The sequence below is a fragment of the Arvicola amphibius genome, chromosome 6 (genome assembly GCF_903992535.2).
Source record: "Arvicola amphibius chromosome 6, mArvAmp1.2, whole genome shotgun sequence".
NCBI classification, from domain to species: domain Eukaryota; kingdom Metazoa; phylum Chordata; class Mammalia; order Rodentia; family Cricetidae; genus Arvicola; species Arvicola amphibius.
Window position 1 is genome coordinate 59,909,867 of NC_052052.2, and position 19,773 is coordinate 59,929,639.

General features: G+C 40.9%; 1 protein-coding gene across 1 annotated transcript in view; it reads right to left on the minus strand.

Moving 5' to 3' along the window:
- The window catches only part of Adamtsl1 (ADAMTS like 1), a 348,621-nt gene that overhangs the window by 188,937 nt on the left and 139,911 nt on the right, over positions 1 to 19,773 (minus strand). The window contains exons 9-10 of the mRNA XM_038334446.1: positions 16,071 to 16,209; positions 4,102 to 4,152 (exon numbers count right to left, since the gene is read on the minus strand). Coding sequence (XP_038190374.1) covers positions 4,102 to 4,152; positions 16,071 to 16,209 — 190 coding nt within the window. The remainder of the gene's footprint in view (positions 1 to 4,101; positions 4,153 to 16,070; positions 16,210 to 19,773) is intronic.

Genomic DNA, 19,773 nt, shown 5'->3' on the forward strand with positions numbered 1-19,773 from the left:
ATTCCACACACTCAGCACAAGCTGGGTGCCTAGACTCTGCTGAGTGTGTGTAAATTGAGGAACAGAAGTATCAACAATAGTATTATTCTCTAGCTGGTGACAGACCCACTGATGTCCTCTAGTAAGGAGCTCCTTGACTTGTAAACATGCTTAGTTGCTTAGTTTCAGTTGAAAGGCTTATGGTGACTGAACGGAGATACATTGTTAAGGCAGAAAATGACAAGATTGCCAATGATATTTAAGAGAAAATACTTCCAGAAGGAGGAGGAAGGAAGGAAAGGAACGGAAGGAAGGGAAGGAGGAAGAAGGAATGAAGGGGGAAAGGAAGGAAGGAAGGAAGGAAAGAAGGAAGGAAGGGAAAGCAAAGGAAGAAAGGGAGGGAGGAAGGAAGGAAGGAAGGAAGGAAGGAAGGAAAGAAGGAAGGAAGGGAAGGAGGAAAGAAGGAAGGAAGGAAGGAAAGAAGGAAGGAAGGAAGGAAGGAAGGGAAGGAGAAAGAAAAAGAAAGAAGGAAGGAAGGAAGGAAGGAAGGAAGGAAGGAAGGAAGGAAGGAAGGGAAGGAGGAAGGAAAAGAGAAGGAAGAATGGAAGGAAGGAAGGAAGGAAGGAAGGAAGGAAGGAAGGAAGAAGGAGACGGAAGACGCACTAATGATTCACTCAAGCACCATACCTCCATCCCTCCTCCCTCCTCCCTCCCTCCCTTCCTTCCTTCCTTCCTTCCTTCCTTCCTTCCTTCCAGTTCTGCAGCAATTGGGACCAGATCTTTATCTAAATTTTCTCTCTCCTCTTGTAGATTTAGACATGTGGAACTCCTGTTTACAGTAGTATGGCACTGAGGGAGCCACGATTGTTTCTTACATGTATTCTGATAGTTAGCAGTGGTCTGAAGCTTTAAGAGCTCTTAAAGAATCATGAGAGATCTGATCTCGATGAGAAAGAATCAGAACATCCCTGAGTTGACAGACCTGAATAGCTACATTTTAAAATATTGCACAGGGAGCAGACAGCCCAGTATTCTATAAGTAAGTTTCATATATCTGTGGGCTTGATTCTCTTCTGTAGAAACCAGAACACTACTGTGTTTTTCCTATGTGCTACATTTTGTCTGCACTGTTCAGGTTTAGGCACACCATTGTCTTCACTGCCAACAGCCAAACTTTGCTGCCAAACCTAGCATTTTCCCCAGAGAATATATTTTAAAAAACGTTACTATGGGGAAACTGAAGTTCTCTAGCCCTTAGCGATTGAATAGAAGTCCTTTCAAGGGAATGAAGTGGTTCTGCAGAGGTCTCCCTGCAAAAGGATAAGGTGGCTCTGTCTGCCTTTAGGTTAATCTCTGCATGACTTCCTTCTTGAGGCTGAGAACAGGCCTGGTTCAGCCTGAAGATGGGCCGAATACATAAGTACGCACTCACGCTCCATTTAATCTGCTAGTAAAGCAGCAATATTTTAATGGACATTTAATCACCTAGATGATTGCTGTTCTAGAAGGGAAAACATTTTCTAATTGGCACTCTAAAACCTTGAAACTTCACCCCTCATGAAAGGGGGAATGATTAATTTCTGTCTCAATGCTTGCCTTAACTGTGCAATTTCACTAGTGAATATAGGCACTCTTCTTGGTATCACGGACCCCAGCAAGATAGATGAGGGCCATACTACTGTGCAGATTCATAGCATGGCTTGAGCTCACAAACTCAGGTCTGTTTGCAAAACAGTGTCATGTGACTCCCCATGTAATAATGAGGCCATGGGGAATCCTGAAGCACAGCATATTTAGCTATGTTAAAGTCTAATGAAAGATTAGAGACGACATTCTTTTGTCATGAGGTATTAAAACAGTGACCAGGGTGAATACTACAGATAAAAAGAAAATATATCAAAAAAATTATCCTAGAAGAATATTAAATAATGTCATAAAATGCACTTGGATTCTAATCACCTTAAATCCACACTGTTTAGTTTAAGAATTTTTCAAAATTAAAAAGGATGTAGCAAAAGAGACAGGAAGGAGCTCATTGTCAATCAATGAATTCATCATGACAATTATGTTGGTATTGACGCTAAGTCAAAGGCATCAAGCAGGAAAGAACCTACAATGTATTAAGTGGGTACTATCTATACTTGTCTGAAGCCTGTTTAAGTGTTTTAGAGAGATTTTTTTTCTGCCTCAGTTATCAAGGAATTGCTATTGGAGGACTATTTGAGCTTTAATTTTGTTAAATGGAAACACATTTATAGAAATAGCTGTCAGTGAAGCCGCCTTTGTATCTCCACTACTACTGGAGAACAGAATTCAAGGGCCAAGAAACAGTCTGTTTGCTAACTGAATTGTTCTTTTCCGCTGAGATGAACAGACATATCACATAAGCAAACAGGACATGGAGCACAAGCCAGCAAGTGTTACCATAGGCATGAGGCAGCACCAGATTTTTAGACACTTGAGGGAAGTCTCATTCTATAAGAAGACAAGACGACCATATGAAAGGTATTACTTGCACAAGGAAAAAAAATAAACAAGAAAAATCACAGACGATGACAGGAACTTAGAGATTTCCTGATAGGAGAAACAAATACTCAGCGCTGTTCACATTGACACTCAACTCCATTTTTATTTTAAAATACATGGCTTTCCTCCAGACAAACAGATCATGTGTCCTAGGAATACTTACTTCACAGACACAGAACTGAAATCACGGGCAATCTTGGCTCAATTGTGTTTATCTTTTGATTTCTTTCAGTACACTCCCAAGGAGAAGACTTCTGGAAGAAGATACCTAAGGGAAATTCTTAGGTCCCTTACTGTCTTATCAGTACAACGACAGCAAGGTGGGAGCCAAGTGACTGGTGAGGAGGCCATTTAGTCACACATTTTGCAACAATTGTATCTAGGGTCAGTCAATCTCCCTTTGCGCATGGCTATTAGAACAGGGACATGACAGTCTCCTTCCCGTCACTGGAGGATTTTACCCATGTAAATATACCTGTACATGCTTGTCCATATGTGTAAAATGCATACAGAGAACACACTAATTCATATTTAGTGAGCATGCGTGTTTACTTATCTAGGTTGTGGCTGTGATTGCTGAGCCAAGGCTACGAGAATGAAGTATCACTGGAGAGTTGGGTTGGCATCCAATTAGATGTAATATATTAGGAATTCAGAGACTATCAGTTAAATTTACTGAATTTTACTGTTCAAAACACAGTTGGTTTTTCCTGCATGTTTTAGTTTAGGATTTAGCAAACTGCTCATGGTCTCATAGAAACCCAGGACTCTAAACAGCAGCTGACTCCCTGGGGGGCAAATTAGTAAAGAAAACAGCAAAGCTATTTAAAACTAATCCGAATTTTTGCTACCTGCAGAGCTATTTCCGGTCAAGCGATACAACTGGCAACTAGGACCTTTCTCAGCAACTCCAGTTTTCTCTCAAATATAAAGATAAAAAGTCCTTTAAAATTTGAATAACCCTTTTTTAGTGTTTAAAACACACTTTAGCAAAACAATGTAGCAATTAATCTTTGTGTGTTGACAAAAAACCTTATACTGTAAAATATGCTGAACAGTAAGGATGCAAAATTGCCTTTAATTAATTATAATTTTTCAAAAATAAAGGAAGGGCACAGGAAGCCCCTATTAGAATAATTCCATGCGTGGAATTTCATATTCACCGTGCTGTGACCACACATCAGGCAGTTTTTGTGTAAGTCAGCAATAGCTCTGTAAGGACCAGGCTCCTGCCCAAAGGAGCCAGTGAGGCAGTGGAAAGGGAGTGAAAGAAAGGCACAGGCATAAGCAGACACATTGTAGCTAATTAGAGTGAGTTACTGTGTCCACTCCAAGGGCATAAGCAGACATAGTGTAGCTAATTGGCGTGAGTGACTGCATCCGCTCCAACCAAATGTGACTCTGTCATAATGGTTTCTGAATGACAAGCTTACACTCTGAGCAGGCCAGGATGACTCAAGAGAGGAACACTCAGAATGGACTTGAAAATCTGTCATCTTATTTGTAGAAAAACAGCTCAACATTTTTACACATATACACTACAGCATCAGAAGCGTGATGTGCTAATTCTAACATCAGGATGATTGATTTACGTACCGAGGAAGGGGATGGTAGAGGTCATAAGGCATGATCTGCTTGTATCCGTCACTGTTAGGAACAATAATGCCAACCCTCTGAGTAGAAGGTACACACAATAAATAAACACTAAATGATTACATCATACACATTTTATACAATTGCAAAACAACATTCATAAATCATTTCTGAAAACAACACTGGAACAGTTGGATCTTTATGCTAGTGTATGCTGTGGGCTGGGGAAAGCTCTTAAAAGACACTATTTTCTATAATTAGTCCTCTGATCCGAGTAGGAAATACCACTGGAAAGGGGGGTAGTGAGAAACCTTGGCACCTCATCATTAACTATATGGCACAATAAGCTTGTAAATGTTCTTCAATCCCCCCAAATTATCCATTCTATGAGATCATTATTATTATCATCATTATTAATGTTACTTCCAGATGCCCATCGAGCAATTACAGTTACTGTCTCACGTTTGATGAAAGAGAAAGCTATGTAAGCAGGAGGTTGTGGACCACAGAACTGACAAGACTGTAACATGCATCAGCAAATACGCTTCTATTTCTGGCAGACCTGAAGATTTACAGTACCTGGAGGATAGCCACTCGGATGTTTTATAAAGGGGAGGGAGGAACTACCAAATGCTATAAGCAATGGTTAGCAAGAGCAAACACCCTACCAAAGTGAAGTAGTGAAACTGATCACAAATATGAAAGCTTTTCCATCTGTAAAATATTATGCAGGGCTAACTGCTTTATATGATGACTGTGACTGTCACAGCTGCAATTAGTACCCTGGGAAACCTCTGAGGTTCAGAGACAGAGTAACGGCCAAAGAGCCATAGGAAAGGACATCATTGCATGCTGTGTGACTGGAGGATGCACAAGAAAGGACAGCGTGGGCTGTGTTGCAGGTCTTCAGGTCTCCAGTGCACATTACCCAAGTTCTTGATTTCAACTAATGCCTCCCTTTGGTAAGACTGGGCCCTGGCTGCAGACTGCCTCCAGGATGGTGAAGCTTTTCTTACTACTTAGGCTGTTGAAGAAGGGTGCTAGAGCGGCAAAGCCTCCATCTAGGGTGGGATATGAAGAATGCTCAGGGTAGATGCAGAGCACAGAAGGGCACACACGGAAGACGGTTTGTTTTCCTATGGCAAGTGCTAGGGAGCTCCTCTCTTGCATTAAAGAGATCTGCACATTCTGTTTGTATCTTTGGGATACATGTGTATATATTTACATATCTCCATAATAATTAACAGATATTCAGCATGTTTACACTTACATTTAAATAAATCGACTTCATTTTGGATTCCATCAAGTAACACGGGATGGTATCATACTTTTAAAAACATAGCTAACAGATCTAAGCATTTGAGTTGAAACATTTAGCTGGGCTTACTATGGATCAGATAACAAAAACATTGACTGAAAATCATGAAAAGAAAGAAAGGAAAAGAGGACCGACTGTAAGGCTCTAAAACGCTGAACTCGAAGGAGACACGTGACAGAGTCTGATGTGTTTCAGAGAAAACAGAAACAGGACCATTAATACAGATTTCCCAGGATGGAACGGTCATTCATCTCTTTGTTTTACAGAAGGACATAAAGAAAAGCGATGTCTGTATTCATTGCTTTGAATGTTTTCTATTCATTTTCTGCTAAGATTTCCTGGTAGGTAAACAAGTGAGCACACCTGGATATGTTAGCCTTATGTCCCAGGGCTCATGAGAATGATGCTGCGGGATGCAAGGATCTTTAATACAGCAATGAAATGATTATCACATTCAATTTTTGTCCCTGCTTTTGGGGTTAAATGTCTCATTCTTTTCTATCTTCTGAAAATAAGCTTATACCTCACTCTTGTTCATGAGATCCCTTTTTCATAATTTTTGTATCTAATAATCAAGAGAATGTTCCCTTTAAAATGATAGTATTTACAAGGATTAAAGGACACCAAATGTTTCAAATTCTTTATAAAACTTGGAAATATACTGCTATTTAATAGAAGTGAATTAAAGTATCAATCAGATAGAATGAAGTTAAGTTTTATCCAACCTTTGCATCAATTTATTGCTATATCAATTTCTACATGTGGAAATGCGGACCACTGCCTTCTCTCCTGGAAGAATTTATCACCATAATTTGTCATCTTCAATCTGAGAATGAACTGTTACAGGTCTCTGTCACCTGATTTATCAGCTGATGATATTTGGAATGGACAGCAAGATTGAGCAAGACAAGTTGAGTTGAAGAAAGGGATAAATGGAGGGAGCACAGAGATGTCGCGACTATGGGCTGGGTTAGAAATCGTGTTTATGTTTGAGCACGAAGCTTTAAACCTGGTTTCAGCAAAACTATAACTCTATTTGTCTTTCTGTGGCACGGGTCACGGTGAAGACTCATAAAATGACTCTGTGGCACCTGTGAAAACAGAAAGATAGCAAAACAATGGGGCTCTGTCCAGCCCTCGATGCATATTCGTGAGCCTTGGCTCTGCTCCCTCCTGGGGCTCTGACCACAGCCCTGGTCTTTGACTGCACTGTGAAGGAGCGGAAGGCAATCATTGCTTACCTTTAAGACACATTGTTTTTGTTCTCAGGTAAAGTGCACATTATGAAGGATGGTGGAAAGGGAAGCCATTAAGGGACTCGATGAAAGTCTCCCCAGGCTGGGCGTAGATGTGACTGTGTTTGTGTGTATACATTCAGACATGTCTGAATACGTGGACAGAAGAGAAGGAAGTGAACACAACTTTAAAAACTGTCAAAAGGGACACCATAAGGGCAAACTACTCATTCTTCATTGCTTCCATAGCCCTGACCACTTGTGTATTTTCACAACGGCGTGTCCTGACTCCATCTAAAACTCTCATTGCAAGTGTGTTGAGAGGAGAAGCTGAGGATAAGAAAGGAAGAGACACTTCCCACCCAACACAAAGAGCACACTTTACTCAACTGTCTAATGCTATGATGTTATGACAGGTTCTTATAATGAAATATTATCTAGACTATAAATATACAAAACACTCTGAGCCATTTTCAATAATATAGTGGCTGAAAAAAGTACAAAATAGAATATATCATTAAATTCATGACATCAGAAAATTTATGTATTCACATTTCATCAATAAAATAATTTTATCTTGTGTGTATGTGTTCACAGAAAAACACAAGTACACATATAAGTATACATGTGTGTGTATACACACACACACATATGCATATATACTTCCACACATATAGTAGAGAAATACCTAAAAGCAGTGTCTGGTTCCTGGGGGTTGGATTTTTTTTCCTTGCTATCAAAAACATCTTGCTGCTTTCGCAAGTTCTAAAATAACACATTGCCTCTAACGAGCTTAGAGATTAGAATACTGAAGTAAAGTGAAATTTCAATTGAGAAAAAGTATAAGATGGGGACATTTAGAACTGACACACGTGGGTTAAATGAAGCCATCATCTCCAATTCTATGTGTCACCTAAATTTCACTGAGGCTTTGTGAAGGACTACTCTAAGATGCAACTTCTTTTTTAAAATTGATTTTTTTTTGAGCTCTACATTTTTCTCTGTTCCCCTCCCTGCCTCTCCTTTCCCTTCATCCCTCTCCCATGCCCCCATTTACTCAGGAGATCTTGTCTTTTTCTACTTCCCATGTAGATTAGAGCTATGTATGTCTCCCTTAGGGTCCTCATTGTTGTCTGGGTTCTCTGAAATTGAGATTTGTAGTTTGGTTCTCTTTGCTTTATGTTTAAAAGCCACTTATGAGTGAGTACATGTGATAATCGTCTTTCTGTATGTGGGTTACCTCACTCAAAATGTTTTCTAGCTCCATCCATTTGCCTGCAAATTTCAAGATGCCATTTTTTTTTTTCTGTTGGGTAGTACTCCATTATGTAAATGTACCACATTTTCCTTATCCATTCTTTGGTTGAGGGGCATTTAAGTTGTTTTCAGGTTCTGGCTATGACAAATAATGCTGCTATGAAATAGTTGAGCACATGTCCTTCTGGTACGATTGAAAATCCTTTGGGTGTATACCCAAATGTGGTATTGCTGAGTCTTGAGGAAGGTTGTTTCCTAATTTTCTGAGAAATCGCTGTACTGAAATCCAAAGTGGCTGTACCAGTTTGCACTCCCATCAGCAATGCAGGAGTGCTCCCTTTACCCTGCATCCTCTCTAGTATAAGTTGTCATCAGTGTTTTTGATAAGATGCAACTTCTAAACAGTAGACATGACCTTAAAAAAACAAGCCAGAATTAGGGTCACATGACTGAACTGTGGAATTCACGTACTGTTATATATTTCTCTTTACAAGAAAAATCCTAATGGACACTTAACACACGAGGTTCTCTTTATAAGGGATATGAATCATACGGGGTTCATCTCGGTGAATCTCTCAGAACCTCTTGCCTCTTCTCACTAAACATCCTTTTCCTGGCTTCTGACAGAGGCCATGGACTCAGGACTCTGAGACCAGGGAGTCCCACACGACTTGCCCTCCTCCCTTACAAACTGCTTCTCTCGTGTCTGCTGTTCTTGCTCAAAGCACCTCCACTCTCCCACCTACCCTATATACCCAAAGGCATTTTTGCTTCTTCTATTTGCCATGGCCTTAATGTGTATCTTGTAGTAAAATTGGGCTGCTGGCACACTTCACTTGACTCTGTATCTTTCCATTCCCAGAAGCAACCATGGAGATCACGGAAATCTCTTTGTTTTCCATCTCATGTGTGTTTCAGACATGATGCGGTTCCATCGCTGTGCCATGCACCTCACCCTGGGCAGATCTGGGCCCCCCACTTTCGCTGACTCCGCTGACTCTTCTTTGCCTTTCACATGGTACCAAACATCAAGCCTCAAAGACTAGGAAAGTAGAGTTTTTTTCTTTTTTTCAAATGAAGTTATGGGTGCTACAGTATTCTGGTTATAGGGTTCCATCTTCTCTAGATGATTTTCAGACAGGAATAGAAATCACCTTCTTCCTAAACAACACTGCAGAGAGCAGGGAAATGTTGAAAGAGACCCAAGTGTTTTGCTTTTCCCCCCGAGGGGCAGAAAAATGAAGGGAGGACCACCCAAGAAGCGGCGAGGTTGAATGCTGGTGTTCTTCTTTCTACATCCTCTCAATGTATATAACCTTGAGTACCAGACATCGGGACCTTTGCTTCCACATTATGAAAATCCCAAGTGGTGGATCAGTCATAAGTTTTAAGATGAAGGGAGAATGGAGGGCCAGAAACTCAGGCTTGTGGAATTTGTCTCACCTTTCCCTGCCTAGTGGCTGCTGAGTCCCCAGCTTGATAACCACTGAGATGATTATCTCCAAATTCTTCCTCCCCTAATACTTCCAATGTCCCGAAACAGGAGTGTTCTTAAGAGTTAAGTTCCTAGAGTTAAGTTGGAATCAGCTGAGGAAATGTTTTATATGATGTCATGATTTTTAAATATTACAATAATGCCAAATAAATTAAGGATACCTGGGTAGCAGATTTCTCAAGAATCCTGATCCACTAACATGATCTGAAATTTTTTTCAAAAATTCATTTTCTACTATAAAACAAATTTCTGCATATTTTTTTAACATCTTAGAATAAATGATACAAATTTTCTGCATGTCCACTTTTCTGGCATTTCTTTCTTGACATTAATGAATGACATCATTTCTGTGTTACTTTTAAATAAATAGTGCTGTTGTTGTCTTAGGACTTACTTTCCTCTACTGTTTCTACCCCAGACAATGATTTGCATGAACACCAATACTTGTGATTACACAGAAGACACTTGCTTCATCTGGATTTCTGCTCACTTTGTCAAACACACAAACTTGTACTGAAATGGTCCTATGCTGCCTTGGAAGTCCACCTCACAGGCCACTGCAGGCAGCATGGAGGGCAGGGTGCCTGTGGTGATGATGGCACCAGGGTTGTGTCTCGGTGGGGAGAGAGACACCGTGGAACTGGAAGCACTTAGATCCGCGCTCCGGCTTGCTTTGACGGACCCTCACTCGAGAATGCGGCTTCCTCTCTGGCCTGTTAACTCCACAGGGACTATAAACTAAACGGAGGCAGTGAACACGTGAGCATCTTGTAAACTTCTCCTGTGTGTAACTTTGGAGAGGTCGGTTTAGCCGTTTGAGTCCCCACTTAATGACAAAAGCTGTGATTCCCCGAGTCCCTGGCGCCTTGCGGGGAGCTTTCCACCCATTACTTCGCAGAATCCTCACAGTTCCTGGCAGAAATGTCATATTTTACAGATGGGAAACTAATAAAGAAATGTCTTACACAGTGGAAGTTTGAAGTTAAACATAAGGAAGATGGCATTACCGTACCTTGTAACTCACAAGGTAACTAAAAGAATTGCACAAGTAATTAGTCACATGCTTTAAAGAAGTGGACTTACTCTTAGTGTGAACTGATTTGACAAGATAAATGAATTGCTTGATAATTGAGTTGTAGGTATATGCAATTGTTTCACTGATGGGTGTGTCTTTAAGCTTTGGTTCTGTAATGCATGTGGATACATTCTGAAATGCAGGACAACTCCGCTTTGTTATCCCACAGAGATTCACAGAAACAGAAATGAGGTTTTATGAGTTTTTTTTTTTTTTTAGCACTTATTTAAATGAGCTTGGTCGGAAGGAGGTGGTTTCTTTTCTAAACCATTCGCTGTTGCAATAAAACAAAGTATTTCAGACTTGCATGATGAAGGACACCTTCACATTTTAATTAATCAATTAATTTTGCTTCCTCAATAAATTAACCATTTTCTAGTCCTTAAATTGAGTTTTCCTGTTAGGGAACAAAGGAGGCAAAACCCCGTATGGACTGAATGGCAATGACTCCCAGCTGCTTAGGGGAGGGTTATTCTTGATACCTGTGAACTAAGACTTCAGCCGCCAGTCTGCATAAGATCTTAGAAACCCCACAAATGTGATTTGGCTTCAAGATGATGTTTTCCTAGGAATTGTCTTCTGTTTTTAGAACAACCCATAGAAAACTATTTTTTGGACCCAGAGAATTTTAGAATTCTACCTTTCCTTTTTATGGATTAAAAAAGAAAGACAAAACCATAAAAACAAACCCAATGTCTGGAGAGCAGCTTCTGTAGGCAACACCAATACCGTCAGCACAGCCATGGTCTCAGTACAGCTGTAGTAACTAACATCTATGGAGTGTCTATTGTGTGTTAGGTCCCCCACTAAGCTCTTTAAATGTATGGTAGCATTTATTCTTCACGGCAACTTTATGAGGTAAAGGACTGCTGCTATTGTACTTCCCAGGATGAAAATCTAAGGCTTAGAGAGAAGTCGTCATTTGCCAAAGGCTGTTCAACTGGTAGGCGGCAGATCCACAGTCTCAAGCCAGGCTGTGCCACTGAAAATCTCTCATTCCTCCCCCTCGGCTCTGCTCCCTTGGGCTGGTTGTCACCAAGGAGGCCACATGCACCATCTCTGCAGGTGCAGAGTAGAGGTCACATGTGCCATCTCTGCAGGTGCAGAGTAGAGGTCGCATGCACCATCTCTCCAGGTGCAGAGTATTTCTTTACAGTTACATTAGGGCTCAAATCTGAGATCCAGTTTTCACAATGTGGTCCCCAGCCAGTGATAATTTATATACTTTATTGCCGAATTAAAATAGAGCTGGAAAAATAAAAGCAAAACATACACACTAACTGACCAACCCCAAATACCACTTGACTCACCAGAACTGCCGCTTGGGTATTCAAGTTTGGGATATCTGCTGGATATTGTTGCTCTAAATTGCCAAGGGCAGGTGGAATTCCGATGCAGTTGGGTTTGTTTGCTAGTGACTGTGACAATGGCAGCTGAGTGAGAGCCCTTTACACCTGTCTCACCCTCACCACACCCTTTACTACTGCCTTGGAGGAAGAAACGCAAGGTCTGTGTCAAGTCAATCTGTGAAGAGATTCTCTGCTCTTTTTGTAGTGCCTTGCATGAGGTTCGCAACAGCCAAAGGTTGCAAGCTCTGCATTTCAAGCTGCTCTGAGAACAGCAGTGCTTGTTAGATGGGAAATTTAACACTTTTTAACTTGTACCTTTACCATAAGCAAATAATTTGAGGCTTTCTAGCCCCGTAATAGTTGTGACCTTCTACCCAAGAGACGAAAGTGGCATGAACTGCTGGACAAATTTCAACACAGCTTCTCTTGGTGCAAAGGAGAAGTGTCAATTATGGCATGGCAGGTGCATGATAGGTTTGACATGTGATTAGATCCCAAACGTCTGTGACCTGGGAGACGGCTCATAACAAAGTGTTAGAAGCACAGAACAGAGACCTACGCATCCAGTAGCTCTCTGATAGGCAGGGGGTGGCACCGCTGCACTTCTATGAATGCTCAAGTCGGACTATCAAGGCACCTACAACAGACTGTGTAAGAACACATGATTATCCTGTGACATCATGGCTCAGAGTTGCCAAAGAAAAACTGTACTAATTTTAGCAAAGAGCCATTAAATCTTTATACTTCTTTCCCCCTTTCCTTCGTCTTAAGTGTTGGCTCCCCTTTAGGGTCCACTTTTGGCTAGGAAACTAAGTATTTTATCACTTCATAAAAGTGACTGCCTCAGTGGCACCAGCGGAGATCAACAAAGCCCTGCTGGGAGGTACAGCTGCGCAGCCAGCTAAGTTCTGCCATCGGGCAGACGGGGCAAGGGGCTGGAGTCCCTGCCTCAGCAGCACACCCGCTTGCTCCGGGGCATGGGTGTTGAGGCTTACTTTTAGGAGAGGAAACAAAGGCGGAGGAATCCTAGAGTTCACAGAGCTCCATCTGTGTTATGTGCAATTGACAAGGCCGAAAAGAAAAGCGAATGTAGTCACAATGCTTATCTTGGGCACTGGGGAGCATTAATGAGTTTTATTGTTTTCATTTTAGCCTTTTAACTTATCCACATTTTAAAATTAACCTTTAGAAGCAGAGAAAGTGATAACAACATTTAAAAAAAGCCCTTTGAACATAATAGAGCCAGATGTTCACTGTCTGCTCAGCATCATCGGTAACCATGGCAGCTGACTGATGTGAGGTTATGAAGATTGTAAGACGAGGAAACAGGAGCATGAGGAGAAGCAGAAACGAAGATGGGGAGGCACAAAAGGGAAGCAGAGAGCACTCCTGCAGCTGGATGAATGGGAAGGAACGGGCGTTCCTAAGGAAAATCACTGAGGCTTGAAAGACGGACAATTATTTTATGTCATTACTAAATACCGTGTGTGGTCCGTGTGTATGCCCAGGAGCTGTGATAGAGGGGAGGTCAAAGGACCACACTAGATGTCCTATGCTATCGCCCCGCACCTCAGTCCTTCAAGGCAGAGTCTCTAGCTGAATCTGGGGCTAGGCTGGTGGCCAGCAACCCCAGGGATGCTCTTGTCTCCACCCTGCTAGCTCTGGGGTTCTAGGGAGGTGTGGCCACACTCAGCTTTGGGTTTGGATGCAGGGGATTCACACTCATGCCATCAGGCTCAGTCAGCAAGCTCTGTCAGCTACCTGAGCCATCTCTCCAGCCCCTAGTTAGTGTCATTTTTGGGCTTCGTGGCACATTTCTATCTTGAGAGGGAGCAAGATTTGAACTAATTATCTGAATGGGATCTTGCGTCTAGTTAGTATAAGCTCCAGATCTCAGGATTTACAGGGAAACTAGGATAGTGATCTCAGTGACTACATATAATAATATTTCTTATACCAACATAGGAACTAAAATGTATGAGTTTTGTATTAAGAATGCCCTTCTTGTCATTTTGAGGACTTCTAATTTTGGACACAAAGGTGTTATTTTAATGTCCTTGTACCCTGTTTGACTGTACTATGGCATCATTAAATCTGAAGTCGTTAGAAAGTAGATGCTCAATGACTTAACTCCGTTGTCCAATGGGAGAGAGACCCATCTTAGAAAGTCTCTCCTGTCGGTGTTGAGCCTTGTCCTTCCGGGTTTCCCTTGGAATTCAGAAGAGCTACACACGAAACAGCTCCATGAACCCCATAGGAAGCCCTGAGCACCTTAAGCTAAGCTGTAGACCCCTGCCCGTCCCAATCTCCCTTCCAGTCTCTCCTACTGCTAAGTCTTAATTTTTACAGCTTTGTCTAATTATATCTTCGATCAAAAAGCCGTTTTCTGATATTAGCTTCTAACTTCTTTTTCTTTTTTTCTTCTTCCCTTCTAATAGCCACCTGTCCCAACATTTGTGTGTGCTGTATTAGATATTTTAAAATAACACAGGGTATAGGCTGAACATGCAGCCTTCTTTCAATGTAGCGTTTTTTTCCTTGCCTTTGGATAATAAGAAATGGGCCAAAAATGTCACTCCCACAGAGAAGAGTGGGTAAAAATCAGAGACCAGAAACAAAGGCTAAATTCTTCCCATTACAAACATTTTCTTCAGCTTGTTAGCAACAAAGCTTCATTTCAAAACCCTCTCCGGTGGCTATTTCTTTAGTGAAATAAAACTGGGGAAATGGACCTATTTCTCCTAGAAATAGACATAACATTTCACAGATGTGTGTATGGAAGACCTTTAGTGTCTTGGTGACAGTATTTACTCCTCTGAATTGGGATAAATATGTTTTTTTCCTGCTATAGGCATGAATAAAAATGTATGAATAGAATAATTTTAAAATAGGGTTCAAATGAGTTTGCTATAACTATCATAGTTAAAAGTACTTCAACTACTTGATATTTCTAAAGCAAAGCCAAGCAAAAATTTAACACCTTATTTTGTTTTATATCACATCTAACTTTTGATATCCCACATTCTGACATAAACACGAAGCTAAGTTAAACTAAAACTGAAAGCTGTAAACTATCTGTTTTTTCTGACCCTTTAAGGAGTTTACTTTTATGATGTATGTATTATGGTTCCTAAAAGTTAATTAATAATGGCAAATCCAAGTCGCACATTTAATTTATAATTCTTGACATAAGGTAGAAAGAACACTGCGCAATACTTAAAAATGTCAACAACAGAAGAAAAAACCCAAGTTACATCGCTGCAAGGTGCAGATAGAATGCTCGCCTCCTACGTCGCCCACGCAACAGCCCAGCTGTTCAGAAGTTTCTTTCATGCATATATAATCAGTAAAGTAGGATTGAAAATGTAACATAGAAATCATGTGTAAGAAAGGGTGTTTTGGCATTTGGCCTTTGTGACTGATGCTTGCTTTTGCGGAGGAGAGTTGTCATAGATGCTGTCAGTAAGTTGTGGATGAGTAAGCGGCAACTACGAAGGATCCCTCGCCAGGGTATGAAGAGCTAAGCAAAGGCAGTGCGCATGAGCAGAGCAGATTCCCCGCCTGAACATCCACCATCACTCATCATCAAGATGCTTCATTAGCTCGGCTGATTTCCCATCTTGCAAATGATTCGGGGGGGCCAATTATGGTTTTTCCAAAACAAACACTAGTGTGTGAAGGTGTTAAAGATTTCAATCTTTAGACCTGTTAATTAAGCAGATCCTCAAGAAAACCTGACTTGGAAATAAGCCCTGACTTCTACTTAGCAAAGGCTGAGTTTGTTTAAAGGCAGCAAAAGAATTTTGGGGCTGGTTCTGACCCTAATTAATTGTGTGAATTGATTGTGCTAGAATGGGTCAGCTAGAGTCCTGAGATGCAGCCATCTGTGACCACATCCCTGATCAGGGACAGGGAAGAGCTGGAAGATACACTATGCCATCACCCTGACCAAGAGACCAAGATGTGCACCAGACAGACTTTGTCAAGGAGAGAAAGAGAAGAATTGACTTTGAAGAGCACTTTACAGAAATAAAGTCCATAGTTCCCGCGGTAGCATCATACAGCAGCAAGAGCAAGGAGCATGGGTACCACTAACAGACAGCTGGGGGCGGGTGCCCGGGTGGGGGAGACACTTGACAGGAACCCATCATTTATGTTCAAGTTAAATATTCGCTTTCACCTAAGAAGCTACTTGGAAACCTGCTTTATACTTCTGATAAATAAACTGGTAAACTGAACTGACCTTGCGGGACAAGGATCCAAGTTACATTCCTGAAGCTTGGGTTTCGGCTTGACGTTCTCTGGGTAGTAGTGGCAGTATTGGTCAGCGACCACGCGGCTACTCCGAAGATCATAGCACTCAGCTGACGTCAGCTGGTAACCTGTAAGCAGCAAACCAACCAGGGCGCTTGAGGCACGTGTCCGCACAGTATACTTCTGTATGATTTTTTTTTACCATCTCACATTATAGGAATTATTCCCTTTGCCTAAGTCATTCTCAAGTGAAAACAAATCTATAATTGGAAGATTTATTAATGTTGTAGGCCTCAGATTCTATATTTGCTCAAGTAATCCATGCATTTTTAACAATTAAACTATATTAAAGGGCTTGAGTTATACAAGAATATAGATTATAAAATCCTGAGGTAAGAAGTTGTTTATTTTATATGACATAAAAATATAACAGAAAAAACATCATTAGTAATTTTATTAACTAAACTTGATATGCAACGATATTAAATTGCATCCTCTGTGGCCTCCAGGAAGAAAAAAAGAAACCTCACAATTCATTAATAAAGTAAGCAATAAGTGAATAAATAAAAATAAATCTCAATGTGCCCTTTTCAAACAACAGAGATTTATGAATCAGGTCCTACCTGATTTGGGTATTTAGCAGGCTGTCTAAATTCAGCCTGCATGAGTTGAGCTGAATAAATAAGCTTTAAAGTCCCCACAACAGTGACCATGAATCAGATTCCCTCACAGAATTAAAACAACAAAGTCAAACACAACAAAAAATGAAAACCAAAATGGAAAGCTCTCCTCAGCCTTCCTTCTTGCTGCCTGACTTTTACTTTCTCCAAAGACTTTGTTGCTTCTCCTCAAGTCCAGTGTCTGCCTCATATTTTATAGGCTTCCTTTTCCACAATTTTGATATATCTCTTTCCAAAAAGCTGCCGAGTAATGTTTAATTTTATGTATAATGTGCTGGAGCTTGCTCACCTGTTTTGTTATGGAGGCAGTGATCAAGGCTTAGACTCTTGCAGTGAAAATAAGAAAGTACGAGGAATTTTAAAAGTTGGTAATCCTTCTCCCCCGGACCCCTCCCTAACCCTGACTTTTCTTCCTGGCAGGTAGGTGAGATATTACTAAATATGTATTTGGAAACAAGATCGAAATCATTGAGGGACTGGCAAAGGTTTTAGGAAGTCGAAGGAGGCTTTTGAAGCCAGATTTCCTGGCTTGGGGCTGTGTTCTCAGACCACCCACAAAAGTTAATTGTTCATTAAAGACCTTAAAAAAACCTTTAAAAATTCTACTGGGAAGATGAAAAGCATAGAGAGCAATAGAAGCAGTGGGCAGGACTCACGCCCATCTGAGGCTGTGCTTTATGGGAAAGCTAAGCAACATGACATCTCAGAGTAGTCAACAAACTTTGACTTTTCATCCTCCAAAGGAGCTAATTTTATAAGCTGAACACTTTGGAGTTTTCCAGAGAATAGTGTCTACTCACGTGCCGAATTTATCAGGTGGTAAGCCATAAGAAGAAATAAGAAATTATTAGGCTGAAGGCACGGTTTTTAAAATCATTGTCTTCCAACCTAAACCCGCTGCTTCAAAGTCTGCCCACACCACTGAGTAAGGACGTGGAATGAAAGCAGAGGACCAGCATGGTCTGGTGACACTTCCTCTGAGGGGTCGCAAGGCCGTGAGCATTCTTTACACATGCCCAAGGGGCCAGCCTCATGAATCTGAGAGCAGGAACGCACATGGGAACCCACAGCTCTCTTCTCAGAACACGGAAACAGGCTGCTCCATGGACAGACAAGAAGACACTGAATCCCCCCAAACCCCACAGGGAACTTTGGCTCTTCCTGGGCTTCCCAATCAGATTTCGTATGAACAGAGGCCTGACGCTGGAAAGCCATGGATAGCGCTACTTTTTCATGTGAGTAAAATGAGACCCAATGTGGCTGGAAACATAAGAATGTAACACTAATTGCTTTATTTAATAGTAAGCCACTGTCAAGGTCACTGAAATTATGCTGTCACAGAAATTTCGTACGAAAATGATATAGGGTGCATACAATTGAATTGCCTCTTTATGAAGGGTATGGTTTACATTTAAGGAGAAAAAAAATTTCGTGCAATGCCTTTTCTTTAAGTCTGTTTTCTGTATGATTTGCTCATAGATGTATAGAAATTTATTCTCATGGAACATTCACGTAATTGGTAGCTTTTCTGTTTTCTTTTTCCAGGTCTCTCTCTCCCTTTGGAGGCTGCAATTACAGGCAGGCAGTCCCAGCTTGCCAGTGTTCACTAGATTCTGGGCATCTGAACTCTGGTTCTATTACTCTCATGGTAAAAGCTCTTTAACTGCTGAGCCACCTCCTCAGCCCAGCAGTTTGTTTTGAAAGACAGTAATGTTCTATTTGGGCCAGCTGCATCAACTACAGGAAGACTATTATCGAAACGCAAACTACTTAGTTGTGTGACTCCTCACTTTTAAGTTAAAATCTGTGCTGATTAGGTTTTTCGTCAACGACATACGTGAAGGTCAATTGAGAAGAATCTTCAACCGAGAAAATGACCCCCTAAGATTTGCCTGTAGGCAATCCTGTGGGGTGTTTTCTTGGTTAATGATGGCTATGGGAGGGCCAATGCACTGTGGGTGGGGCCAGTGCACTGTGGGTGTGGCTAGTGTACTGTGGGTGGGGCCAGTGCACTGTGGGTGGGGTCAGTGCACTGTGGGTGAGGCCAGTCTGCACAGGTAGTCCTCCATGGTAAGAGAAAGCAGGCTGAGCAAGCCATAGGGAACCAGCTAGTAGGCAATGCTTCGTCATGATTATTACTTCAGTTCCTGCCTTCAGGCTCCTGCCTTGAGTTCTCACCCTGACTTCTTTTGTTGAGAGACTGTGATGTAGAGGTGTAAATCAAATAAACCCTTTTCTCCTCAAGTTGCTTTTGGTCATGGTGCTTCATCACAGCAATAGAAACCCTAATTATAACAAAATACAATACTGCATTTAGAACCATGTCTAGTGCTTTTGTTCATATTATATAGATAGAAATAACACAGCTATTGGTGAACTGCATCATATATTCTATTTTAAGAAACTGCTGGATAACCATTTGCCCCAGTTTTGAGGTACTATGATTTTACCTATTGTGAATAATTCCAGTGTGGATGAACTATTTAAAGTTAGTCAATCAACCAGCATCCATGCAACTAGAGAAAAAAAGTACCAATTTTTAAAAAATATGTATTTAATTTTAGACTTATTAAAATAGAAAACAGAAGATAACCCACAAATGTTGAGAACCTAAAATATTCACACACTTAAATTTCTGGAAAGATTTTGGTAATACATGCAGCCACACGCAGAAAGAAAAGCAAAAAGACAAAAATTAAGCTCCATTCTCTAGTAACCATACTTCTAAATTATGAACGATAAAAAGGCATTGTGTTGTTTATTACATTATAATAGTTTGACATTTAAAAGAACCAAGTAGGCTCCTACAGGGAAATGAATAAATTATTAAAAAAAAGTTCTAAGAAATTATGACATATTTACTATAATTATGAGAGACAGAAAATGGGGAAAAGTCTTTTTTAGTAACACAAGATGCTGTGTGTAACATGGATGTGACAGTGTGGGGGGCAGGAATTTAAGGAGGGATTGCATGTCTTTCAGTGTATGGGGATGGGTGCAGGCAAAAATGAA